The sequence below is a fragment of the Nilaparvata lugens genome, chromosome 5, assembly GCF_014356525.2.
Source record: "Nilaparvata lugens isolate BPH chromosome 5, ASM1435652v1, whole genome shotgun sequence".
Lineage (NCBI taxonomy): Eukaryota > Metazoa > Arthropoda > Insecta > Hemiptera > Delphacidae > Nilaparvata > Nilaparvata lugens.
Genome location: NC_052508.1, coordinates 45,897,929 through 45,924,251, shown reverse-complemented (window position 1 = coordinate 45,924,251; position 26,323 = coordinate 45,897,929). Strand labels below are relative to the sequence as shown.

The following is a 26,323-nucleotide window of genomic DNA, read 5'->3' as shown; positions in this document are numbered from 1 at the left end:
GTTAGTGCACTAAAGAGAAAATTAAACTAAATATTTTTACTTATAATTATTGATGATATACTTATTTATCCCAATTTTTTTCTAATTATATACTTTTTAGTTATTCAATTATTTCCATTTATTTAATTATTAGGCCCAATATTCTATAAATTATTATTCTCTGAAGCAAAACAAACTGAGGTCTGCCTTCTTCTTCGTCATAGTTTGTGATGCGTGCGCAGACGGACTCAAACTCAAGCCATGCTTCCTCTAGAACTGTATGTGTCTGCCTATATTCTATTATATATACATGCGTTGTCATGGCAACCGCGTTTTTCACTGTACTATTCTATTCTTGTCGGACTCAGCGTTCAAGCGGGCTTCCTTTGGCTATCTATATGCCTTCTTTGCTATGCGATGCGTTCTATATACCATCACGCTTCCCGCCACTGTTTAAAGCTTTTTTCTATATTCTTTCCTACGTTGTGAAATCTTAATTATGAATTATTCATTCCAACAATTAATATACCTAAGTTGAGAATCAGCTGAATAATAGGCCTAACAGCAATAAAATATTAGGGAAATACGACCGAATATCAGAGGAAGCCCGGCTTCCCTTGCTTCCCCTGACGGGCCGCCACTGCATTGGCTTGTAAGTGTATCAATACACAGTTTGACACGAGTATCAAAATAGAGCAATCATCAATATTTGAAAAGTTATACAAATGTAAGTGCTGCGTACATATCTTATTCAATGAGGCAATAGTTCGACTGCAACATACAGTTAATTACTATTTCAGTAACATCACAATTTTCGATTTTTTACCATTGTACTTAAACCTTATTCAATGAGACAATAGTTTCACTTCAACATATAGTTGATTTTCATTTCAGTAATTTTGATTTTAGATTTTTTACAGCTGTATTTAAACCTTATTTAATGGGACGATAACTTGACTTCAACATAAAATAATTTCAATTTCAGAAATATCTCAATTTTAGTTTTTGAAACAAACTTAGGTTCAAAACTTCCTGTTTCAAATCGTTGATGAAAAATATGCGTTATTCCCTAACATTTTCTCAAGGAGATTCTACTTGAAAAAGACAAAACACAATGAATGAATTACCTGAATGTCCTCATAGAAGTTCTCCTCGTTGCCGATAGATGGCGAGGGCACATTGTGGTTGGAGTCAGGTACGGCAACTCGTTTGTCACTGAAGCACTCGGCACTCGTCGAGTCAGCACCTGCTCGCTCACTCGCCACTAGACACTCGTACTCGTTTTCAGTCTTCATCTCCTCGGCGAGCAGGTTCGTCGAGCTGATGCCACCTCGCAGCAGGCTCTCACTCAGCAGACACTCTTTGTCCGAGATCTCCTCGTAGCTGGAGCTCGCTTCTTTTTTCGCCACCTGCAATCAATGCAATAAACACATTCATTATTATTCATGCTTTGAATAAACTTTATAGATGTATTTTAGAAATAGAATGAATAAAATTGAAAACAAAATTTTACATGGAAGATTTTATTAGAAATTGCAGTTTAACCAACTGCTGGAATATTATTACTGTATGATAATTATTATTACCTTCTGCTATTTAGTTCTTTGGTCAATATTTAGAGTAGCAGAGGTCCTTAGTTCTATTTATATAGCTTTCATTGGATAAGTGGAATAATATTATTATACAATAAAAAATTCATATATTTCATAAATACATACTCAATATTTAAACATGAGCTCACAAGCACTAGTCTATATGAGTGAACATTCCTATACATTCCTATGTAGTGCTAAAGAGCGAACTGCCAATACGTGATAACTACCAGAAGAGCCAATAGTATTTTCACACTTAATGTTTTTGCTCATCAGAACATAAAAATGTTATTATTCATGTTGAAACATGAATAGCTTTAGGGCCGTTTGCACAGCGTAAATTGAAACGAAATCCCGGCGAGTGTTGGACGAACTTCAATTTATTACAACATAATACAGTGTTTTTTAAATCCACCAACTTTCCCTATCAAGTTTGAACTTACGTTCTACAAACGGTCTTAAGTTATGTTCCATTTTTTCTATAGAAGATCTTCAACGTGTATTACTCAGCATTCTCAGCATCAGACAGATTTACATTCACAGACTTCTAATTTTCACCAAAAATAACCCAAAATTCTTCTTCAATCTGAACTATCCACAAGGAACATGCAGAAGGAACATGGACTTGTCAATTCCCAGGATGACAACATCAGCTGCTCAGAGGTCAGCCACATATTTAGGACAGAAAATCTTCAATAATTTCCGATAGCCATTAAATAAACAGTTTCAATTAATTTATTCAAATCGAAAACAAAAATCTGGCTGCTGCATAATAGGATCAATCCTGGGGAGCAATTAATTTTATGAACAAATTATACATACTTTTTTCTTCATTTTGAATAATCATTCTTTTCATTTGTATTATATTTTTTCTATAAGAATTATTGTGTCTGTTAATTTAAAATCTTCAATTCCAAATAAATTGGAACTTTTTCTGGCAGTAGTTAATTTATAAATTCCAAAAACACAATTAAATGTTAAATTCTATATCATAGGTTATCGATTTTATTTTTTAAATTGTTGTATTTTGTTGTTTTGTTGACTTCTAATGACTTGCAAGATGTAGTCAAGCTTTACTTGAATTATCTACTTTTTTGCATAAAATAGTAAACTAAAGCAAAACTAGTGGCATCCCGACACATATTCATTAGTGGGGGCCACATTTTCACAAAATCTACAAATAATCAATCTATCGTATCATTACTTTGTAAATAATCGTAGCTTACAAGCGTTTTGTAACCAACATGTCTTTATTCTGAATAAACTCCTGTGGTCGTGTTGTACCTTGACCAGAGAATTATTATTATTATTATTATTATTATTATTATTATTACTATGAGTATTACATTGGGGATAAATGAATTTCATATTTTGGAAACAAATTCAATCATACCTGCTCATAGCCGCTGTCGACGATGCCAACATTCTCATAATACTTTTCACTTTTGTGGGTTGTGTGCGGTGAGTTGTCGACAGCTTCATAGATATCACTGGCATCCTCGTTCTTGATCTTCTCGTACATCACCTCATCACTCTTCACGCCCGAGCTGACACTGTCAGGCGTGTTCATGTCCAAGAAATCAGTGGACTGCAGTTTCTTGAATGGAACATTTTCGTACTTTGACTCCTCACGGGTGAGCACACAGTCCTGGAAGCTGTGTCGGTCGCCGGGTACATTCTCGTAGCGGGCTCTGACGTCACCCTGGTAGCTGAGCCGGTCGCGGGGTCTCGACTGGTGCGAGGGGGAGGGTAGCGGAGACAACTTGGAGTGCTGACTGCTGAGTGGGACATAGTCAGGGGTATGAACCGCGTCGCTAAGGCTGTCCTCTGTCAGCGGAGTGTAGATGAGGCGTGGTGTGTCGGGTGTTGTCAGACCTGACACTGACACGCTCTCGTTCTCTGACACGGTCGCCTCCACGAGGGAAGGACTGCTAGTCGACTGCTGCTGCTGCTGCTTGCTGCTGTTGTGTACTTCAACGTCGACTTGAACCGTCTGCGCACAAACAAGCAACAACTCAAATCACAAACTTCAATACTTACGTTTGGAAAATAAACATTCTTTTTATGTTAATCATATTGATACCTGCATATACAGTCAGAATATTTGTTTTCATTTGTTTTATATTCTAGCAGTTTATTTATTCATGGAAATATGGAAGCAAACAGGATTTATCCCAAAAATTGCTTCCATAACACAATAAACACAATGATTCATTATGCATAAGTAAAAATAAAAAAAGTAAGAGCATTAAAAATAAAATTGAAATACTACTGGAAATTAGTACTTTATACAATAAAAGGAAATATGTGGAATATAACTTCATCACTTCTGGAATAGTTGCAATACTACAATAAATTTACATAAACGACAAGAAAAAGAAAGAACAATAAAAATCTTACTAAAGGTATATGAAGTAGATATCAAATTACAGAAGGTGACTTGTATACTCAACTGTATCAGAAACAGAATCACCAAACCAGTTTAATGGTAATATGAAGATCAGATAATATACAATCGATTGTATCAACTCATTTCTCTAGTTCTCTGTTCCAAGAAAATACGTTTTTGCATTCTCCCTCAAAGTCTAGCAATGGGTTGTTTAGCATTTATGTGTCTTTTTCTTTTAAAAAGTATTTGTATTCGGAAAAGGATCTCATTTCATTATGTGTTTATGGTTTGTTTAGTATTTTTATCTTATCTTTAAGGTACAATGTTCTTGGGGATTAAGATTCAGATTCCCTCATTCATGTGTTGAACAAAACCAAATTCACATTACGTTCTAGCGTTAATAGGTGATGAAATGTTCAAAAATTGAGGTATACTTTAATGTTTTCACATGAAATGATGGAGTTTGCACCTTTAGGTGTCCATTCTGACAGGAATGAGAATACACTATTCAAGTAATGCTGTAAAGAACTACTTTTTGTACATTTGGGCATTATTTTGGTCTATGCTTAACTCGTAAGTGTGCATAATAATGTCGGATGTTTTCGTTCAACAAGTCTCGTCCCTAATGTATTTTGTTCACAGTTATTAGAATTTTTTACTATATTCAAGATACTTCAGTTTGTTGAATTTTCGTCTGGCAGTGATATGGTTGAACTGCTGTATAACATGAACAGAATTAATTTATTCTGATGCGTACATGGGCCTAAGAAAGTATTGTGATAATATTATTGAAAGTTGTCCCTATACTACATATAGAATGATTTTGAATGTTCAAGTATAGGCCTACTATGTTGTGAATGATTGAGAGACGAACCTGTTCAGGAGACTGACTATCGATGTAGCGCAACTGGGCACTGGAGAATCGCTCCTCGAGGCGCGACCGCTTGTTCTGGTTGGTGGGCGCTGCAGCCCCCGTTTTGTGCTTCTTGGGCGAAGGGTCACTGCTCAACGTGTCGTCGCATCTCGCTAGCACCGGCTGTCTCTTATGAATCTGTCGTCCAACAGAACATTCATTTCATGTTACAAGGTTTCCTGAGATACTTTCAGCGCTATGGTATTATACGATATAATTATTGAGCTCTAACTCTGAAAGCTGTCAAGAAAGACATTACACAGTTCCACCTAGTCATTTATGTTATTTTATGTGATATTTACCAGCCATTTTATTTGCTATTTTATTGTGCATAATGTTTATTCTAATCAACAACCAAAATATGGGATATAGATAGTTTTTGTTTTATCCTATTGACTCTCTTCCAATCATTAATTTGATTTTGTACTAAAATGTAAATATATGAAATAAATGACTATTAGATAAGATTCAAAGCGATTTTGATTCACATCCAATAAATAAGTATCTAAAGTAAGCCATGTTTCAATTCCATAAACACTTGAAAAGCAGTATTTTTATAAAGGATTCTTGAAACGTATTCAACGAAGCTTTGACGAACCAATTAGATTAATAATTCTAGTACAGCTTGTTCAACGATTCTGATTGTTCCTGTCATTATTCAGAATCGTCTTTAAATATGGCTTTATATGTCTTTAAAACACTTGACTTATCGGATAAAACTTTTTTTGTGAACATTCTATGTTACAAATTATTGTCTATGAAGAAACTCACCTCAACACTATTCTGACTGCTGAACAGCTGATTAGTCTCATCCTCCGAGAAAATCCTCATGTCAGACTCTTCAAGGTCAAAGTTCACTTGCAGGTCACTCAGGTCTAATGACAGAGACAATCCTGTACAGATATCCATTTTACAGTAATTGTGGATAAATAATAAATTCATTCCATGAGAAAACCAAAAACGCATACAGAAAATTCAACAAACCTGTACTTCATAATAGGCCTACAACATATAGCTAACAGTGTAGACTTATTGGTGGAGAAGTCTAAGATATATATATTTTGCATATATACGTGTTATCATACAAACAAGAGTAAAAATTGTAATAGATTATAAAACTGTGAAGACCAAAATAAGTTTTCCAATTATACACTTTGTTTGTTTTTTTTCAACCATAGTAAAATAGTTAGTATCGCAATGCCGCTTTTTATCCTGAAATTATGTAAAGATTACAGCACTTGTCGAACAATAAGTTCAAATCGCCACTAAATTTTGTTCAAGCTAACTCAATCTGTATAATATCCTAAATTTTGTTTCCCATACAGGTCCCCTTTGGGCTCAACTGGTCCGAATGAAAATGAAATTGTAAATTGTTCATATCACGAATTGCAGACAATTGTCATAAGAACAGTCTTTCTGATAAGTGTCATTTCTGATTATTTAATAAAGTTGGTTCCCTTATACTTTAAATTGCAGTAATGAGTTGAATGTATACAGCGTGTCAAACGAAAGGTGTAAAAGCCGAAGACCATAGATTCTACATAAAATTTGCAACAAAAAATGTCCAGTAAAATTTTCTTATATCGATCTTAGTTTTCGAGATCTATTGAATTTTCTATATTTTTGAAAAACGTCAATAACTAGAAAACTACTTGAGCGCTCAAAGTTGAAAAAAGTACATTCATAGAATTCAATGCCAAATTTCAAACAGTTGTTTAGCTCAAAAACGTCAAACAAAGAAACACATTATATGAATCTCATTGGAAATGTTTACCTTTTTTCAACCATATTCTTTGAATTAGATTTTGATTGATAGTTTTCTAGTTATTAACGTTTTTGCGAAAAATTGAAGAATCGGTAGATCTCGAAAACCAAGATCAATATAAGAAGATTTTGCGGAACATTTTTGTTGCAAATTTCATGTAAAATGTATGGTCTTTGGCTGTTACACCTTTTGTGGGACATCCTGAATATCTTTAGATCATAGTACATCTTGTATAGTCCGCCTGTTACAGGCACCACAAACCTAAAGCTCACTTTATTTTCAATTCATAAGAAAGAAGGTTTTAGCATACTGCTCAACATTTTTAAACCTACTAAACTGATAGAATAAATTTGAATTGAACATACCTTCCTCATCCTCCTCGTGCAAGAGCTGTCCACCGTTTGCGTTTGCATTGGCCTTAGCGACATGCTGCGGCGTGTCAGCCAGCGTGTCGAAGTAGGAGTCATGCGACACAGACCGGTTATGGCCTGCCGTAGCGGGGGAGGGTGATGGCGGGGCTTGGGCGGGGGAGTGGGGCTCCAAGCAAGCCGACGATCGCGCGCTCTGATTGGCCGAAGCAGAAGCTAGCGACTCGGCGCTCTTGACTGGTCGCAGGCGTCGCCTTCCTTGAGCCAGGTCGGCCTCGGTCAGAGCTTTGTCCTGAAACAAAAACAAATTAGATGTTTTCACCTTTGTAACTTACAATGAAATACATAATCCAACAACCACCACATATTCAACATATCACCTACTGCCTGCTTTAACAACATTAACCAAGTTCTAATATTCAATTATACAATTGAACAATAACCTTCTTTATACTACTTCTCATACTAATAAGTATAAATAATCTAAATCACGATATATTGAACAATATTATTTACAAAAAAAACTCCGACTAAGCTGTGAAAATCACGTTTTTCAATAAATTGGATCAAAATCCTAATAAGCTTCCTACGGCTTTCACTGGATTAAATGGACGATTTTACATCAAGTCTGCCTGCTTTTAGGAAAAATTTTGATAAATTTAAGAGATTTTTGTTGAAAAAAATAGCATATCACGGGAAAACTAAATGGATATTGGAATTTCTCCAACCACACGTTTCGTTTGTACACCATGGTAATTATAACTCGCCATGGTGATACATATATAATTATGTACCATGGTTGAATTCTTGAGCACCATGGTATTAATGGGGTCACATTTTGTTAAGAATGCATTCCATGAGTTATCCCGCCAAAAGATTAAATCTTTTGTGGGAGACCCATTGCCAAATTGGAAGCAAATAAATGCATGAAATTCTGAAGATACATTCACCAATATATATTGTCTATAATATAACATATTTTATATCTCAGAATAGCAATTCTAGAAAATGAAATATTCTATAATTTAAAAAAATAACCCAATTTGAGTTTTTTAAATGAATCAATTTCTCTAGAATTGATATTCTGAGAAATAAAATGTTATGAGATGACAATATCTTGGAAAATGAATCCTCAGAATTTCATGAATTAATTTGCCCCCAATTCGGCAATGGATCTCGCAAAAAGTACAAAAAGTTTTTCCATGGAAATTTGTGAATTAATATTTATGGAGCTTGGTAGTATTCAACTCGATTTACTGTGGAAAATTTCATGTGCAAAAAAGATTTCCAAAAGCGTGGTGCACAACCTTAATCACGAATAAATTCAATAGACAGTGCGAGTTCAATTTGGCTGGAAAATTATATCAAACATTTTGTATAGCTAATGTATTTTGTTAGCTTCCTGTTAGCCTACTTCATTACTATTTTCAAATTATTAACTTGTCCAGATTCATATTGGTTTGGCTGAATAAACTGTATTGAGCTAAATGGTTCCTGGTAATCTGATTAAAGTTCAAGTAATCTAATTAGGTTTAAGTAACTTAATTCAAGTAATCTGATGGTTCCTGGTAATTGAGTACCAATTATTGCTACTCAAACCATTAATTCAAGTACTGTGAGAGATGAGATTACATTTCCAAAGACAAGATCGCTGGGCATAGATGTCTTCCTGGCATCGCTGGTGGCGGCGTTGGCAGGCGAGCGACTCTTGCGGCCGGCAACTGCAGCCGCACCCGAGTGGCGACCCGCCTTCGAGAACAGTGACTTCCAGCCGATGGGTGACCGCTTTGAGCCGGCTCGCTTGCGCGGCAGCTCAATCACCGTGTGGTATTTGGCCGGAAGACACGAGGGGCCACCTCCTGCAATTGCCATCAAATCAAATGAAAATTTGCAATTTATTTATTCAAAACACACTTCCAATAAGATCAGTATACATTTATTTTGAAATCCCTCTAGCTATTAGCTATTAGCTATAAGATAATATTTCACAAGTGAGATTCTAGGTACCTTGGATCCAACTGTGTTCATTAAGTTTGAAATGTTATGAAATAGTAACACAATATGATGATTCATTCTTTTTAAAATAGTTTTATAGATAGTACACAGGTTTCAAGCCTGTAGCATCTTCATCAGTTTTAGCATAATTATAAAAGACAAGGTTATAAAACTATCTAAATAATTGAAATTACGTATCAAGATGATGCCGTGAGCACTGGAAGCAAAACTCTTTGTTCACTTGATACTCCATCACATCATTACTCGTTATTTGATACTTCTTACTCTACATGAACATAGGTAAATCCGTTTTAGTAGAAACGTCAACACCTTATTGTGTTACTTAAAACGGTATTGTTCCAACACCATAATAATATTGTGTTATTATGTTTCATACTCTCATGAATATTGAATTGCCAAGACAGGAATCGTTCCAAATGACAAATGACAGTCATCTACAATTTTCAAGATTAGATTGGAAAGATTGACTGACCAACTTCAATGTAGTCTTGGTCGGGCCGCCCAGCGGCGAGGGCTCGACTTTGTGCTTCCTCTAGAGACAGCAGCTTGGTCGGAGTCGAAATGGCCAGAGACTTGGGTCGGCTGCGCTTTGGAGTCACTGAAACAATACGCCTACCATTTACAACAATAACATTACTTTTACCGAGAATGCAGTTTGAATCTTTGGTCCAATCGAGAAAAAAATAGAAGTAGGAGACGTTTATTTCATTGGAGAGATAAAGTGAAATATAATGTATTCATTCATAATAATTGTAATTCATTAATACTAAATCACATAAAGTAATACTTGACATTTTCTTATTTTTATTATCTTTTATTTTTGCTTAGGATGTTGCCCTCATGCCCACTAGGCTTGTGCGTGGGTAATGAGACAGATAATGATGATGATGATGATGATGAGAGATGCGTGGACCTACAGCTTTAGGTGGGTTCCAAACCACCGGGAAGCTATTTTTAAACTCATAAATGGTTTTTAGAGAAGTTTGGCTTTTGAAATGGTGACCCTTACAAAGGGAGTCGCAGGCGCATGGAGCTCAACTTATCAACTATCGACAGCTGATCAGCATCAGCGCCACCAAATCGCAACTAATACACTATCAACTCAGGATAAACATTCTTAAATATTAAAAAATGAAAGGAATAATGAGAGGGAAGAATGATGAGGGAGAAATGTGAAGGGTTTTTGTCTGAAATTGGAAACGAGACTAATATGAATTTAAAGTTGTCCATTCATGTAAATCTACTGGTTAGTTTGCAAAGTATATTCAATTTAATATGACCTACTCGATAATTTATTATAGGCTCATATCTTATTAGACTTCAATAAGATATTATTTTTGTTTTATCTATTGAATTTCTAACATTGTTGAAATACTCGTCTATATCTCATATATTTTTGTTAAATCTACTCGACTTCGGAACTTCAGTCATGATGAACAATTTTTTAATGATAAATAAATTATATGATTATGTGATACAAGTTAATAGCATTTTCTGAACTGAATCAAATTAGATACATTTACTTAGTTGAATTTTTTGTTGTTAATTCTATTGTATGAGCTTGGACCAGTCAAAAATAAAGTTTCAAGTATTTTCATTCAAATTCCACCGACTTAGCAAGAAGGGGTATTCCGTCATTAAATCTGGTCTAATATAGAAGCTAATTTATTGAATTCAGTATAAAAACAAATAAAAACTCATTTTGGATTACAGAAGATATTCATTCAATCTTTCATTTGAAATGTCATACTCATAGAACGAGATTCTTCTAAAAGATAACTGAACTGTATTTCAATGCTTTGAGAAAACATTGATTGCTGATGTTTTTGATTATTCATATTTGGTAATAAATCGGAAAGCTCCTATACCGGATAAATAGGATCATAAGATGAATAAGGCGATGAATATTTTGAAGATAAGCCAACCTCTTCCTGTTACTTTGATAAACAGGAAACCTCATAAAAAGATAGCTTCAACCACAACAAAACAACATTAGTTTTTCTGTTATCTATCTAAAGGATTAAGGAAAATGAATATTCTATATCGAAATAGATTTCAAAAGGAAAAGACAGTGTTCATGTCAAAACTCTGTCATTTCACTTGAAGTTGAAAATTTTAAATTTTTATCCAAGTATTGCTTTCTTTTCAATGATATTTCAATTTCAATTTATTGGAAAAAGATACATTGTAGTGAATGTAGTTAATCAGTGTGGATGCGACAGGCACACTGCCCAAAACCGCACTCAACACAAAATAATAAAGAAGAATAAGAAAAACAAAAACAACTTATACAGAAATCAAACAAACTTCAGAATTACATGCTAAATCTTAAAATAAAATACTAATTATTTATATCATTATAGGCTATCCGTATTGTACAATATAAATAATTTTAATTGAAATAAGAATAGAAAGAATAAGTTCAATATAAATAATAAAAAAAAAGTTGACTAATTAAACTAGGTAAAGACATATATTTAGAGATAGATAGCAGAAGAAGAGAGGAGAGAGAGAGAGAGTACTTGAAGTTAAAAATTGACAAAATAACTAATATTCAAGTAATAAAGAGCATGATTTAATAAAGGCATTCAAAGACGGATTGAAGAGATCGATATCACGAGATACTGTGTTGAAAAGTCTCATGGATCGATTGATGGGTGAGTTATAATCCTGCAACGTTCGAGATCTTGGTATAAAAAACGAAAAATACCTTCCACGAGAAACAGTCGGCACATAGAAGCCCAATCTTTCCAGGTGAAAAGGATGCTGCGTAAGACCATTAACTACTTTATATAAATGTAAGATGGGTTGGAGATTACGTCTGGACTTAAATGTTGGAATTTTGAACATGATTCTGAGTTGTGATGTGGGATATGCAAAATAGGGATAGTGGCCAAACTTTTTAAAATACAGGTAGCGAAGGAATTTATTTTGAACTTTTTCAAGAGAATCAGAATATTCAGCATGATAAGGATCCCAAATAATTGAGGCATACTCCAATCTACTCCTTACCAACGACTTGTACAGATATATTGCACTGTAAAGGTCTTATTTCTCTCAATGGATTAAACTAATAACATTTCATGATTATAAAGACTCAAATAATTATTTGCTTTTAATTAAATTGGTTCTAATGCTTGTTTTTTAGTAATAAGCTAAGATTAAATCAGCTTAGCCCCCTCCACAAATAATTCATATAATTATACAGGTAGAAACTGAAAAACTATGAGTATATTTGAGTTCCCAATGTATTGACAACACAAGAAGGAATGAACAAGAATCATTTCAAATAGATTACTTTATCTCGAGCTCATATAGATTTTGTCCACGTAGACAATGAGATCAATAGTAATATTGGAAACACTTGAAAATATGTAAGATTGATATCAGTCTGGATATTGACGTTTTCGTTCCATTGTCAATTTGTATCAATTAACTATTTCATTAATAATAATAAAAAATAGTACTTTTTGAACAATGTTTGTTTCATTATAAATTATTTCAATTATATTAAATAAATGTTCAAACTTATCAGACTCACTCATTTTTGGAAAGATATGCTTTCCACCAAGTTTGAAATATTGTATAAATATTTTGGAAACATGGAACTGCAATCTGATTATTACTTGACGAAATTACTGATCCAAGATAACCAATATATGAAAGACAATAATTATACTACAATAAATACTACATTAGTCTGAAAATTATAAGTCTAAATTGAATAGATCCACTGTTTTAATAGCATACAGTATTATTATCAACTTATTGGTACCTACCTACATAGTCGTCACACACAAATACAACATGCAAAATTCAAGGATGTGAGAAGAAAGAGCGAAGAAAATTCAACTACTTTATTAAAATATTAAGAAACAAACTCAACAGTAGAACAAAAACAAAATTTTTAGTGGAAAAGTTCTATAAAAATCACAGCATCGCAGTAACATTGAGACCATGTTGCAACTTTCATTTGTCACTCATTTCACTTTCGAAACTTGAGCTACATCCTGAAACATGTGATTAAATGTTAGTGATATGAATGATAAATAGTGAAATTTAAAAATAAAAGCAGGAATTCATAATCACTATCAAATGGCATAGATTCAGAATTGCAATGCACAGGAAATTGTGTTTTTAACTAACAATTCTGTAATAATTGAATCTCATGTTTCTTGAGAAAATATTTCCACAAATGATCGTTTCTTCTCAACATAGTCTCATGGTTACTTTCTGAAGTTTAGAAGAATACCATTAAACCTGATTTATAGATAAGAAGTTCGAATTTATGCCTCATGTAGGCTTTCTTAGAGGAAGGAAGTATGAATTCCATGTACACAATTACTTCATGTATGAATTACATGAAATCAATACAAATACTTCATCCTCAATAGATAAAAAAGTGTATATGTATAGGTAAAACGTTATTTACTTATAAAATCGTTTCAAAAGAAAACAAGAAACACATACAAAACATTCTCTTCTTACTGATTATGATAAGTACAGTACACGAAATATTTATACATCTATATATTTTTATCGTATATTTTTCCTTCATTTTCATTATGGAAACAGTATGTACCGATACTGTCAGAAAATTTTCATTAGTCATTTCAAAATGTTGAATGCTGATATGCTGAATTTACAGAAACCCCAAGCAGGAGAAAGACCAGAATAAAAATAGAAAGGTAGGATCAAAATAAAAAATATTGTTTTTCAACTGTATATCATTACATTACTGAATCTAATTGCGTTAGTTTTTTCATGCATCATTCTATAAAATCTAAAAAAAAAAATGAAATGATAGATGCTTACCTTGTGATGGAATGACAGACGCTGGTAATGGAGCACTACAGAAGATCAGCTCAGCATACACTATGAGGAATTCTGTGACCACAGCTTGAACCCCGACCTGTTTGAAAAATGCAAAATCAAAATAATTTCAATGTAATAAAAAATGTATCAACTGTTCAAGGAAAGCAATATTGATCCTTTAGAAACATTCTATCATCATCCTTTACTTCCAAAATGTTTTTGTAGAAAATAGATTCGGATAAATAAGCTTATATTATAAACTATCATCTTATCAAATCACACTCTATTAAAAAAAAATAGTTAATCGTACGCGAATGCTACGCATTACATTGATTTGAAGCTGGGAGTTAACAACTTTTCAATTAAATATCAATTAATAGTTTCATAGTAGAGAGTATTAACAATAAGTCTAGAATCATCTAATAACACTAACCATACTAATTGAACCCACACTTCAAGTGAGATGAGATCAATCTTCACTTTTGCTTTATAGTAGAGTAGAATATAGAGGATGGTCAAGTTGAAAGGTTATGAATGATTTATAGTACAAACGAACAACAATGATTAAAAAAAATAAAATGGACCTTCAGTTCCACGTTCAATTTTTAAAATGTAAATCTGATGTTGTGGTTTTACATACCCCTTGAAGAGCAGCTACGCCTCCCACTTCCAGCTCTTTACAGCGCAGTAAGTTGGGCGCCCACACTATGGCTATATTTCGGGCGGTCATGCCGGTCTGTGGCCCTTTCTCCGACACCCTCGCCAGATGCCTCATCAAGTACTCCAGCGTCCTGTAAATACATCAATCTGGATTAGGCCTATTCATCTATTTATTTATATAAGCATGAATCATCACAATGATTGCAAGTAAAGCAATAGATTTGACTTTTTCTCTCCCTAATTTTAACTAATTACGAGTAATTACGTGACCCAAACACCAAGGGTTGTTTTCTTTTTTCAGTTTATTCCTAAACTTCTTTATATTGGATTATGATAATCTAAATAACATTTTCAATTTACAACTTTTACAACATATTTTTCACTAATTTCTTTGCCTTTAGGTTTACACTTTCACAAGATTTTAAGTCCAAATTTTTTTTACAAAACCATATTATTTTTTAATCTTATCCAATAGACACAATCTATTCGATCAAAGCCGGTGGTACTATCCTTTTCTAGGTCCACAACGATGCCAATTATGTTTTTGACAGTGTAGAAATATAATTAATTAATGCAGAGAATCGGCATCGCTATTCTCCTATCTTTATCCACTGCCATTATAACGTGGACTTCACTATATACTTTTGGATTGTTTATTCTATGCTATAGCTAATAAAATTGTAAAATGCAGTATTGTTAAACTATTTTACACCATTTGAAATTCTACAATTGATATTGTTTCATTATTTAAATAAAATAAATTATTTGAAGTGAACAGTAACCTGTAATGCGGCGGCGGCAGTTTGTGGACGACTTCTCGCATGCGCAGTAGCCGATGATCGGTGCTTGCGTCAGGTGAGACGGGCGTCTGTACGGCGGCGACGAATGCGTTGTACAACTGGTAGGTGCACAGCGGGTTGGGTAGCTCGCGGAAGTACATCTTTAGCAGCGACGCCACGCTGTGAATGTCCTGAAGGATCGCCTCGTCCTCGTACAGCGCAGGTATGCGGTCCTCGTCAAACGTCGTTCTAAAACAAAAAATTGACAAATAAATAATTAATTCAGATATATTTAAATGTTATTCAAAACTGAAAACATAAGATTCTCAATCACTTGTTTCAAGAAGTACACAAATAGCTTCAAAATTTCTCATCCTAACATGAACGTTCTTAAATGATCTATTCACTGATCTAATCAAGAGTATCAACACACAACTCTCTTCTAAATCTGAAGGTTTGATCCTAGCTTGAGCATTAATAATCGTAGCAATAATTGAATCCTGATTGTCATGACGTAATGAAAGGTGTAATGAACATGTAAGCAAGGATACAGTTGTAAAAGTCAAACTCAATACTTATTAAACAGGAATGGTTGAACAAACAAGGAATTCAAAATTTAAATGAAAGTTGAGTATAGTAAAACTATAGAAGATAAACTTAATACTTATATAGGGAATTTTATTATTCTAGAATAAACTTCATAGACTTCTGTTTATTTCTTAACAACTTACACATTTTCAAAACAACTTATTCATTTGGGTTCATTCCAGGAACTATTTATTTTTGTCAAATTTGTTATTTCAATGAATAATATTTTAAACACATCATAATAAAATCATGTGAGTTACGGTACCGTATTTATCATATTAGAAGTTCGAACCACATTGAAATAATAACTTTCAAAATTAAATATTTCCTACACTAATATTAAGCAGGAATAATTCATCTATTTAGAGTAACAGACTCCTGAAATATACTACTTGACCTCATATATTGAAACCTATGATATGGCCTCATTATTAGACTTAAGACATATGTCTTGTCTACGTGGGTAGTTTTTACAAAACAAAACTACTTAGAGCTTAAGTGGGCTTAAATATAAGCAAAAAAGGACACTCAAATTTGTATGGATAGAATACACAACAATACAAATCACAAGATAATAAAAGGGAAACATGATTCCCACACAATCCTATATAACGATAAAACCCAAAGTAATGGAATATTCAAGGGATACATTTTACCGCTAAATTACGTAAGTGAATGGAAACAAAATATTTCAGTGCAGTAGTTTCTGCAAACATACCTGATCCTCTGAATATTAGAAGTTACTCCAGAAAGCCTATAAATTCCATCCACCAATCCGTGTTTCTCTATGAACTCTGCACAACACTTTAGCACCATTGGAACTGAAAGTAAAAAAATAAAATTGTGTTGGAGTGTGGAACAATATTATAATATAGAATACAAAATTGGATTAATCCAGGAATAAGTGAAAATGCTACCAATTTGTTTTTTTAATAATCATTTTCTTATGGGGATACTTAAAGGTATGCTGAAATATATGAGACAGTGTGCGTTTTAATAGGCGAATCGTGTAATAGATCACACTGTTTATGCAAAACATTCCCATTGACATGAGTGTAAGCCAATTTTTCGTATAAATTTGATATTGTACATGAAATTTGTAACTTATCTCGACTTTCATCATTCTAAGAGAGGATACATTTAGAAAGGATACAATTACAGTAAATACTATAATTAAGAGAAGGTTTTCATTTTTATTTTCAAGTGGGAATTCAAATTTGAAAACAGGATTGAGCCTCTTTATTTTGCAACTTACTTTCATGTCCTGAGTTGAGCAGATGCTCTCCTAAATCACAGCCAAAGACACGTTCTTTGAGAATGCCACACTGCTTCAACCTCCGCCTCGAAGGCCTCGAGAGGATAAACGCTCGGAAGAAAGCTATCAATTTGCCGTGTTTCCTGTAAAAATGGGAATTACACATTTACTCGTTGAATAGATTAGATTTGTAGTGTTCAAAATAGTTATTATTTTCATGAATTCATTAATACAAAATATGTTAATTTGCTAATCAACATACACTTGTAGGCCTGCACACGATTTACACTTAGATGAAACTTACAACTAAGAGCAAAGAACAAAACAATAAAAGTATATCATGGTAGGTTGAAAATTGAAAGATTTAAACTATCAATGATCTTTTGCTTGTGCGTAGGTAATAGAAAATGCGAGAGTGATTTAATGAGATAATCATGCCTGCCGGCGGGATTCGAACCCACGACCAGATAGCGCTAGCAAACTGAAGAGTGCAACGCCTTAGTCGTCTCGGCTATCCTGGCTGGCTTATGAGAGATTTGGAAGTAGAAATTGATAGGTCACTTTTTTACAGTGACTCATGTATAGCCATGTTATAAGCCATCCTCAGACTGACTCTGAATCAAACTTAGAGTATCACTTTTATAATATTACATAGATAATAAGTTATTCTACTATTATATTTAGTATAGTTATTTATAATAGATCAAAGCTGTTAAACTTTGAAAGTTAGATCTTTTTGGAGTTCCATATCCTAGCTCAGTTATAATATAATACATTATTTCCAGTAGGCTTCGTTCTATACATTTCAAGTACGTCGTTTGAAGTTCCGTGTTCATGGTTGAGTGATGGGTCCAAACTTCGCCACATCATCAAATACAAAGTCTATAGGTTTAAATCTGTAATCATGTAATTCATTTATATAAGATATGTTTATATTCAAGAAATGTACTGAATTTGTTATATTATAGGGCTACCACTTTCATTGAAATGAAAGTAGCATCAATGTACCTTTTTTATATTATATTGCATTACATGTTTCACATCATTCGAGTCATTATCAACCAATTTTAAGAAATGAACTCACAACCCATACAATTTAATAGTACTGTATTAATTATATTTAATTTATAGAAATTATGTACGTATTTGCAGCAAAAAGTTACCATAGATCCTTCCCAGATAGATGTACTGGAACTAAACTTCCTATTCTGCTTCTTCTATCACCGTTGCCGCACTTACAATCCCCTTCCCGTCCTTCATCAATAAGTTTCGCACTTTCAGAATTCATTATTAAAAGTTCAGTACAATTGAGACAACATTAAAAACGTCAAATACTATATATTGTATTTATAAAATATATGTGGTATAAAAAAGTTTAACAGAACCATCAGTACACTGCAATACAGTAAAATAATGTACACTTCAGTACAAACACTTCATTAATATTGCTGACATATGGAAGTCTACATTACTTTTATAGTTATATGGAATAACAAAATTTCTGAACCGTCAGTACACTGCAATACACTACAATAATTTACACTTTAGTACAATACACTTCATTAGTACTGCTGTCATATGTAACAGTCTACACTAATTTAATCAAGGATGTTTAGAGCCGAAACGAGATCACTTCTAAACGAAATCACGTCTAATAATTGAGCAGAAAAACGGAAAAGTACCTGAGGACCGGCTTGGTGGGCCCAGACAGCGCGAGCGTCTGGTTGAGATTGAGGTTGCGAGGCAGCTTGTCGGTGATAACGGCCACACAGTGAGAGGGGAAGAAGCCCACCAGGAAGCCCCGTTTCCCCCTCCACCAGGCGCTCTCCTCGGGAGGGGGCATGTCGATAACTGAGATCATGTCGCCGACCTGCAAACAAAAACATTATTATCACATATATTTACTATCATTTTGTTGTATTAAATAATAGCTTAAGGAAAATGCGAGAGAACCTTCACTGTAATCATCAGCTGTATGTTGATTTCAGTAGATTAAAGATATTTGTTTCTGTAGTAGGCTATATGAGAATTCAAATGTATTATATTTATTCATGAAAGAAACATATTTAGAAATTAATAGTGTAACAATAATAAAGTGTAATAATAAAATAGTGTAAATAATAAAATTATACTCCCTGCGTGGATGATTTGTCCGTGTGCAGGGAGGAGTCGAAATAAAGACAGTTGAAATTCACTGGTTTGAATAAACAATAAAGGTAATTATGATAGTTTAACATAGCTTGGAAATGAAAGTAAATTATAAAAATAATATATTTATATGATTACAGTATAAACATACAATTGATAATTATAAATTTCAGCTCAACGGCGCTTAAGGGTTTCACTCGGCAGTCATAATTTTATTTTAATATTCTGTGGAGGAATGTTAAACAAATATAAAATAAAAAAGCATAATAATAAGAATGGCTATGTGAAATAGTATGTTGGCATTTTCAAAGGAAATCTATAAGGCGAATTTAGGATAGCCCCCGAAGCATCTGCCTTAATGTAGAGCAGCCACCTGTTCACTCTACGCTTGTATACGGCAACGCCAAAACACACTAAATTTGTGATAATACCACGATAATATTCAAGGAATTTGTGATAATTTTTCAATGTATGTAATGTGATTTTATTTATTAAATTATTCAGAATCACACAGCTTCTAGAAAAGAGTACCACAACTTCTATTGCGCAAACGGTTTATTCAACAGTCCAAATTGCATTTATACAACAGTCCAACTGTAGGTTCATTCACTTTAACATTCTTGAGTAATACTTCAATCTATAATTCAATGAAATTAAAAATGTTAAATTCTATTATTATATCCATGATTGGATTTAGCCGATTTCACGGTAATGCCTTGAGCAAGAAAGGTTCCTTTTGTGTTAGTATTTTATTCATACTAGATCACACAATACTAGTATGATCCGGATTTTAAATACGAATTATCCACTCTAGAAATGCGGATAGGAAAGTTGAGAATTCTATAGCATCATAACAATAACTGTTTCCAATGAAATGTGCAGGATTTATCAGAAAATAGCTCTCTTCTTTTAAAATGAATACAATAGACCTTAAAGTAATCCAAAAACAAAAATGTCAAATTATTAAATGAAGTTATACTATAAGTTAATGCATTGAGCTTAAAAACTCATGTTGAGTACAGGTAGAAAAAGACAAAACGGGGTTTCTTTTTACTGTGTAAAATTTCTACATCACTAAATGAGTTTTGGCAGTGGAAATAATACAAAAAAAGAAAGTAAATTTCTTCTTAAATTTCAATCCTCCTTGAAATTAAATTATATCGATAGACTAGTGAAGTACGACATATTTTGTGCACTGTCACTGATTGAGCATGTTAATGCTGTGGTGATGAGATAATTTTATGCTAAATAATGAGAATCACTTTATTGCCCAGTAGATACTTAATTGATAAACTTTGAAATTCTCACACATACAACAGTTTCAACTACTGTAAATACCGGAAGTACGGTACAGTTGTGAATGCGAATAATTGGAATAAGCAGTTGCAGCAGTACTTTATCTGATGTAGCAAAACATTCTCACCTAATATGGAAGATTTTACTAGAGTTGCAGTTAACCCCCTGCTAGATTATTATTACTGTATAATAATTATTTCAAATATTTTATGAAAGCTACATGAATAAATAGAACTGAGGACTTCTGCTACTTCAAATATTGCTAATTTTTGGACAGATTCATTTTTCAAATTTCCTTCTGCTATTTAGTTTTCGGTCAAATTTTGCAGTAGCAGAAGTCCTTAGTTCAATTTTTATAGCTTTCATTGGATATTTGAAATAATTAAACAGTAGCATTATCACAAGTACAACAGAACGAGTGACATTCTCTTCATCAAGACATCAGTTGATCAAGAATCAGCTCGGATAGGCAATTTCAGAACAGCAATTTTTCATTTTGTCAAGTTTCTGTTGCTTTTGGAGAGACCAGTGAATACAGTATCATATATTGACGACCTGAGACTTTATTCTTTATTCATTTATACAATAAGTACATTATCAGAATGGTAGAGAGAGGAAAAATAAGGTAACCTTGTGCTATTCCTCTCCCAAATTTAGATAACACATAGTCCGAAATAGGTTGTCTTGTTCTTGAATTCACAAAATGTTCAGTCCTCAAGTATTTTCACAAAGTAGATTTTCAAATTTAGATGCTTCAAAACTAAACATAGAAGAAATATTTCACATTATTATAACTAAAAAAGAAAATATTCACATATTGAAAATATAATTTTGAAGAGTTACTAAAAAACAAACTTAATTAGTTTATATTTTAAAAAATACAAAAAAGACTCTCCCACTATTACTTTAACAATTATTTCCAAAGCTGGCCACTAACGGAAGGACATGCGTGATGATGCATGTTTATTATGCGCACACACGCATACACATGTTCATCAACATGTTTTGTCATCAGCGAGAGGCTTCTAACATAAAATAAACAATCAATAACAATAATTGTCCAGACAATGAATGCTCAAAAAGGGTATAGAGGAAATGTTTGGAAGACAATTTTTGACCCTGCAGTTCCGTTTAGGGTAGTAACGAGGTGAACATATCAAAAGTCCCCACCCCTACCCCCTGTGCTAAGAGGGTGGCGGTGGTTCAAAGGTACCATTTTTTGGTTTCTAGCATATAACTCGAAAACTATGTATCTTACGAACATAATTGTTATATACAAAATTAAAGCTCACATGATTTCCTACATTATTTATCCCACAACTTTTCCTATATCTTCTCTAGTCTTCGAGATATCCGATCTTGAAGGTGTGACATTTTTTGAAAAACACGTTCACCTCAAATTTATTTTCAATTTTTGCTCTTATAACTTTTCAAAAATTGATGGGAAAAATCCATGCTGATTATGAACTTATAGAGCATTGAATTCTTTTCAATGTGATGTATAATTTCACACTTTTACGAATTTCCCTACACCTTTTGCATGAGCTTTAGTGTTGATTGTGAAATCTACATTTTTGCAACAATAAACCAATTGACAAACGAATTTGGAGGGAATGTTTTAAACACAATTTTTGACTTTGCAGCTTTGTTGAGACTAGTTAGGAGAAGAACATATCAAAAGTCCCCACTCCCAACTCATATGCTAAGGGGATGAGGGTGGTTTTAAAGTTGCATTTATCAGTGTTTTGCTCCCACGCTCATATCTTGAGAACAATACGTTCAACTGAAAAAACTAACCAGAATATCACCAAATACCACTGAACAAAAAGTGTAGAGAATTTATCAAGCTTCATTTTTAAATGGTTAGTTTCGTCAGTTGAACGTATTGTTCTCAATATATGAGCGTGGGAGCAAAACACTGATAATGCAACTTTAAAACCACTCTCATCCCCTTAGCATATGAGTTGGGAATGGGGACTTTTGATATGTTCTTCTCCTAACTAGTCTCAACAAATCTGCAAAGTCAAAAATTGTGTTTAAAAAATTCCCTCCAAATTCGTTTGTCAATTGGTCTATTGTTGCAAAAATATAGATTTCACAAAAATTGTCTTCTTAGCATTTCCTTTTATAACCTTTCTCTGACTGGACTATAAATAAACCACTGGAAAATTACAATTTTCAATGACAACAAATAATTTCAAATAAAAACAAAAAAAAATCTTGAGTACCCTTTTATTAAAAACTTTAAAATATTTTAACGACTACTTTCAAGTTACATGAAAATGACCTATGGTTGAAACTAGTCGTTAAAATATTTTAAAGTTTTTAATAAAAAGGGTACTAAAAGTTTTTATATTGTTTTTATTTGAATCAAGTAGCCCTTATAAGCGAAGTGATTTTATAAAATAATTAACATCAAATAGAGTAGCGAAGTAAAAATGAACAATAACAATCAGATATACCCTAACCTCAAAAAGGTTTTACTTGAAGCCTTTCGCTGTAATGACACAAAAATTTGTATCATGCATGTTCTGTCGTAAGTGGCCAGCCTAATAGTGCAAAGTGTTGTCAACATGAAAATCATGCGAAGTAGAGTTGTGATATGGTGAACTTACGTCGAATGATATTTCGTCGGCAGCGATGGCTTGGTACTTCTTGATGGAGTATGCGGCGGCGACGGCGGGGGTGTTGATGGGGCAACTGTCGCCGTCGGTGACGAGTAGGCGGTGTCCGCGGTTGTCCAGCTCCAGCCAGCTTAGCACCGGACCACAGTTCATCAGGCTGCCCGCTATCAGCGAGAACCGCGCCAGGTAGTCGTCCAACACCTGTTCTATGCTCTCCTAGCAACACCCCATCATCAATTGCAATATTTCACCACAAGTGCTATTCACGTATTCCAGACCAAAATAACAAAAACTCAATAACAAATTCACATGTACTGATGATATACAAACTCAGATGATTTAGAATCTAGGTTCCTAACTAATACCCGTTTAAGGTAGGCGCACACAGATCGTCATCGGACGGACAGCACGCATCGGACGGATCGGATGATTAGATTTGATGCATTGTTTTCAATTGGAGTGCGCATACCTATACGGGTGCGGATAGGTATGCGCACTCCAATTGAAAGCAATGCATCAAATCTAATCATCCGATTCGTCCGATGCGTGCCGTCCGTCCGATGACGATCTGTGTTCGTCTACCTTTACAAGTCTGTTAGCTTTGAATCCCGTTTAAATGCCGCGAGAAACTATCAGAGAAGCCATCTTCTCAGAAAAACCTTCTCTGAATAATTCTCGTGGAATTCAATCGTGATTAATATTAAACAGGCTTTTGTGCAACCGGGCCTAAGAAATTTTAATTACTGTACAAAAAACAGAACAACAATCAGGAGTTTTGAATTTTATTTTGTATTTCAAATTTATGTAGAGTGTATAATATTGCTTATCGACTTTTTTAAAATTACAAACTATTATTATTTATACATACTTGATATTATGTTGAACTTAATTTTCGAATTTGACAAACTATTTTTTGCAATATGTCATATGTATTTCTAGCAATGAATTCTTATTTTTATACAGAAATATCCATGTTTGCAGAATGAGAGGCTTATACAGCAATTTCAATCTGATGTGGGAATTACAATTATTGTAATTCAATTTATCTAGTAGCACACAACCACGTATTTATCAGATACAATTTGATAGTTATTTGTGCATCAAGAGAAAGTCCTTTAAATATTATAAAACCCTCGGTGTTTTTATCCTATGCTTCAAAAATACTCATTACTCATTACCGTACATTACTCATTATCATACTTTCTACATGTAGCAAACAATCGAGTAATGCAATGTTGCTTCGACTTTCTTTCCAATTCAATTGAATGTGGTTAGGTTTAGTACTAGGGACTGAAAGAAGTTAATTTTCTTAGTTATCGCTGGAATAGAATTAGTACTAAAGTATTTTTCACAGAGATTGAATAACGACTTTAAATAATAGGCTAAGAAGAAGTATTTCATTGAGTTTGTGAAATTTGTGGTTTACACACTAAACAAAGCTGATTCAATATTGTGTACAATTTTTACTTGAGTTGAAAATTCTGATCAGAAACTCAAACATAATTGAAATCAATCCTTCACTTCTACAACACAGAATACTGCAAAGTGACTAATCTATTTTTAATCAAATCACAGTATTCTTCGAGTCATTAGTAGTCCAGTCAATGTAGACATAAAAAAGGGGTGTGCTTGCAATTTATATTGTAGTTCTGATTTTCTAATATATCATTTGGGTACATAAGAGAAGTCCAGAACCAATTTCTTCATGCAAAATTCATTTGTGCTAGATACAGAGTGGTCCAAAAACCTCGTATTTTCGGCTCATTTTCCTGTTTTCAGCTATTTCTGCCAAATCTCGTAATCGGAAAGAAAAATTTGCTCTCGCCTTTTTTTTAGATTATGCAATTCTGAATAAAATGAGATCATTCGGAACTCTCAATCTCCAATGAGTACTGAGTTATGATTTTTCAAAAATGAGTGAAATTTGAAGAAAAAATCAATTTAGATAAATTTTAGTTTTTGATCAACAATATCTTCCGATTGTTACCATTTAGATATATAATTCAAAATCCCTCTGAGCGTATTTTTGTGCTCTACAATCTGAGATCAGATAGAGCGCTCTATCTCATATAAATTTCCAGGTACACCTGACAACAATGCTCCTTGTATTGTGAAAAACACCTAATTTTCAGCTTCAACCATCAACACCAACTACATTGTCCTCACATTCATATTTCGCACAATGACATAAGTTCATGAGATTATGTTCTAGTAGAATCATCCATTAGATGCACTCCATTTCAGTATTTCCTAGTGGAGAGGCGCGCTTAAGGACACCTCAAGGATCAAAGTTCCAAACACATATAACTTTTGACACAATGCTCAGATTTCATCGTACTACACTTCATTCTTCTTGGCTCGTCAAGGCGGTTCAACAATGGCGGTTCAACAACTTATGCATCATAAGTCATTTTCGGTCGAAAAATGAAAAAAAAATTGTTGAGTGTACTTAAGCCCATATTCCAATACACAAAAAAATTCTATATTCAAAGCTATGTATCTCGGTAACCCCTTACTATAAAAATCATTACTTGATCTAGAAATGTACAATAGAATTTTATCGTTCATCTGCTGTAAACGATTCATGAAAAAATGTGTTCGTAAAGTTAGATTTAATTGTAGAAAAAAATCCGGAAATTGTAGATATCTTTCTCATATTAACGCTTTTGGCAGTTCTATGATAGGGAAAAGTGATTCAAGATGGATTATAGGCAACTGAGCTCGTAGAGGATGAATTTATCTACAATTTGGAATCAATCCTGAGTTTCTATGATGCATCAGACTCGTTTCAGAAACGCTTGATCAACTGTAAAACCACGAAAAAATGTAAAAACTGAAAAAGCCATTTTTAAATCTTCTGTATCTTTCGAATTGTATTTGAATCGAAAGTATTATTCATTGAAGTGGGGTAGAGGGGGCCAATTTTCACATCCTCACTAGATTTGGAAATTTTATCAGAAGTATTTCACAAGACATGCAGCTTTGAATAAAGAAATTGGCCATTTTTTGTGTATTGAAATATGGGCTTAAGTACACTCAACAATAAATTTTCCATTTTTGGACCGAATTTGACTTATGATGCATGATTTCGGACCGCCTTGACGAGCTGAGAAGAATGAAGTGTAGTACAATTAAT

At 33.4% G+C, this 26,323-nt stretch overlaps 1 protein-coding gene across 9 annotated transcripts in view; it reads right to left on the bottom strand.

Moving 5' to 3' along the window:
- LOC111047564 (GTPase-activating protein CdGAPr) overlaps nt 1-26,323 on the bottom strand; it is a 139,109-nt gene that overhangs the window by 11,841 nt on the left and 100,945 nt on the right. For 7 of the 9 annotated variants that reach the window (XM_039428438.1, XM_039428434.1, XM_039428435.1 and 4 more), the window contains 14 exons: nt 23,179-23,403; nt 18,802-18,989; nt 17,120-17,262; nt 16,583-16,685; nt 15,280-15,525; nt 14,478-14,628; nt 13,838-13,934; nt 9,495-9,620; nt 8,639-8,865; nt 7,004-7,298; nt 5,645-5,766; nt 4,835-5,011; nt 2,965-3,564; nt 1,107-1,388 (listed from right to left, as the gene is read on the bottom strand). In XM_039428438.1, coding sequence (XP_039284372.1) covers nt 1,107-1,388; nt 2,965-3,564; nt 4,835-5,011; nt 5,645-5,766; nt 7,004-7,298; nt 8,639-8,865; nt 9,495-9,620; nt 13,838-13,934; nt 14,478-14,628; nt 15,280-15,525; nt 16,583-16,685; nt 17,120-17,262; nt 18,802-18,989; nt 23,179-23,403 — 2,982 coding nt within the window. Of the gene's footprint in view, nt 1-1,106; nt 1,389-2,964; nt 3,565-4,834; nt 5,012-5,644; nt 5,767-7,003; nt 7,299-8,638; nt 8,866-9,494; nt 9,621-13,837; nt 13,935-14,477; nt 14,629-15,279; nt 15,526-16,582; nt 16,686-17,119; nt 17,263-18,282; nt 18,990-23,178; nt 23,404-26,323 lie in introns of those variants that run through there. The other 2 variants (XM_039428436.1, XM_022333344.2) reach the window with 2 other exon arrangements.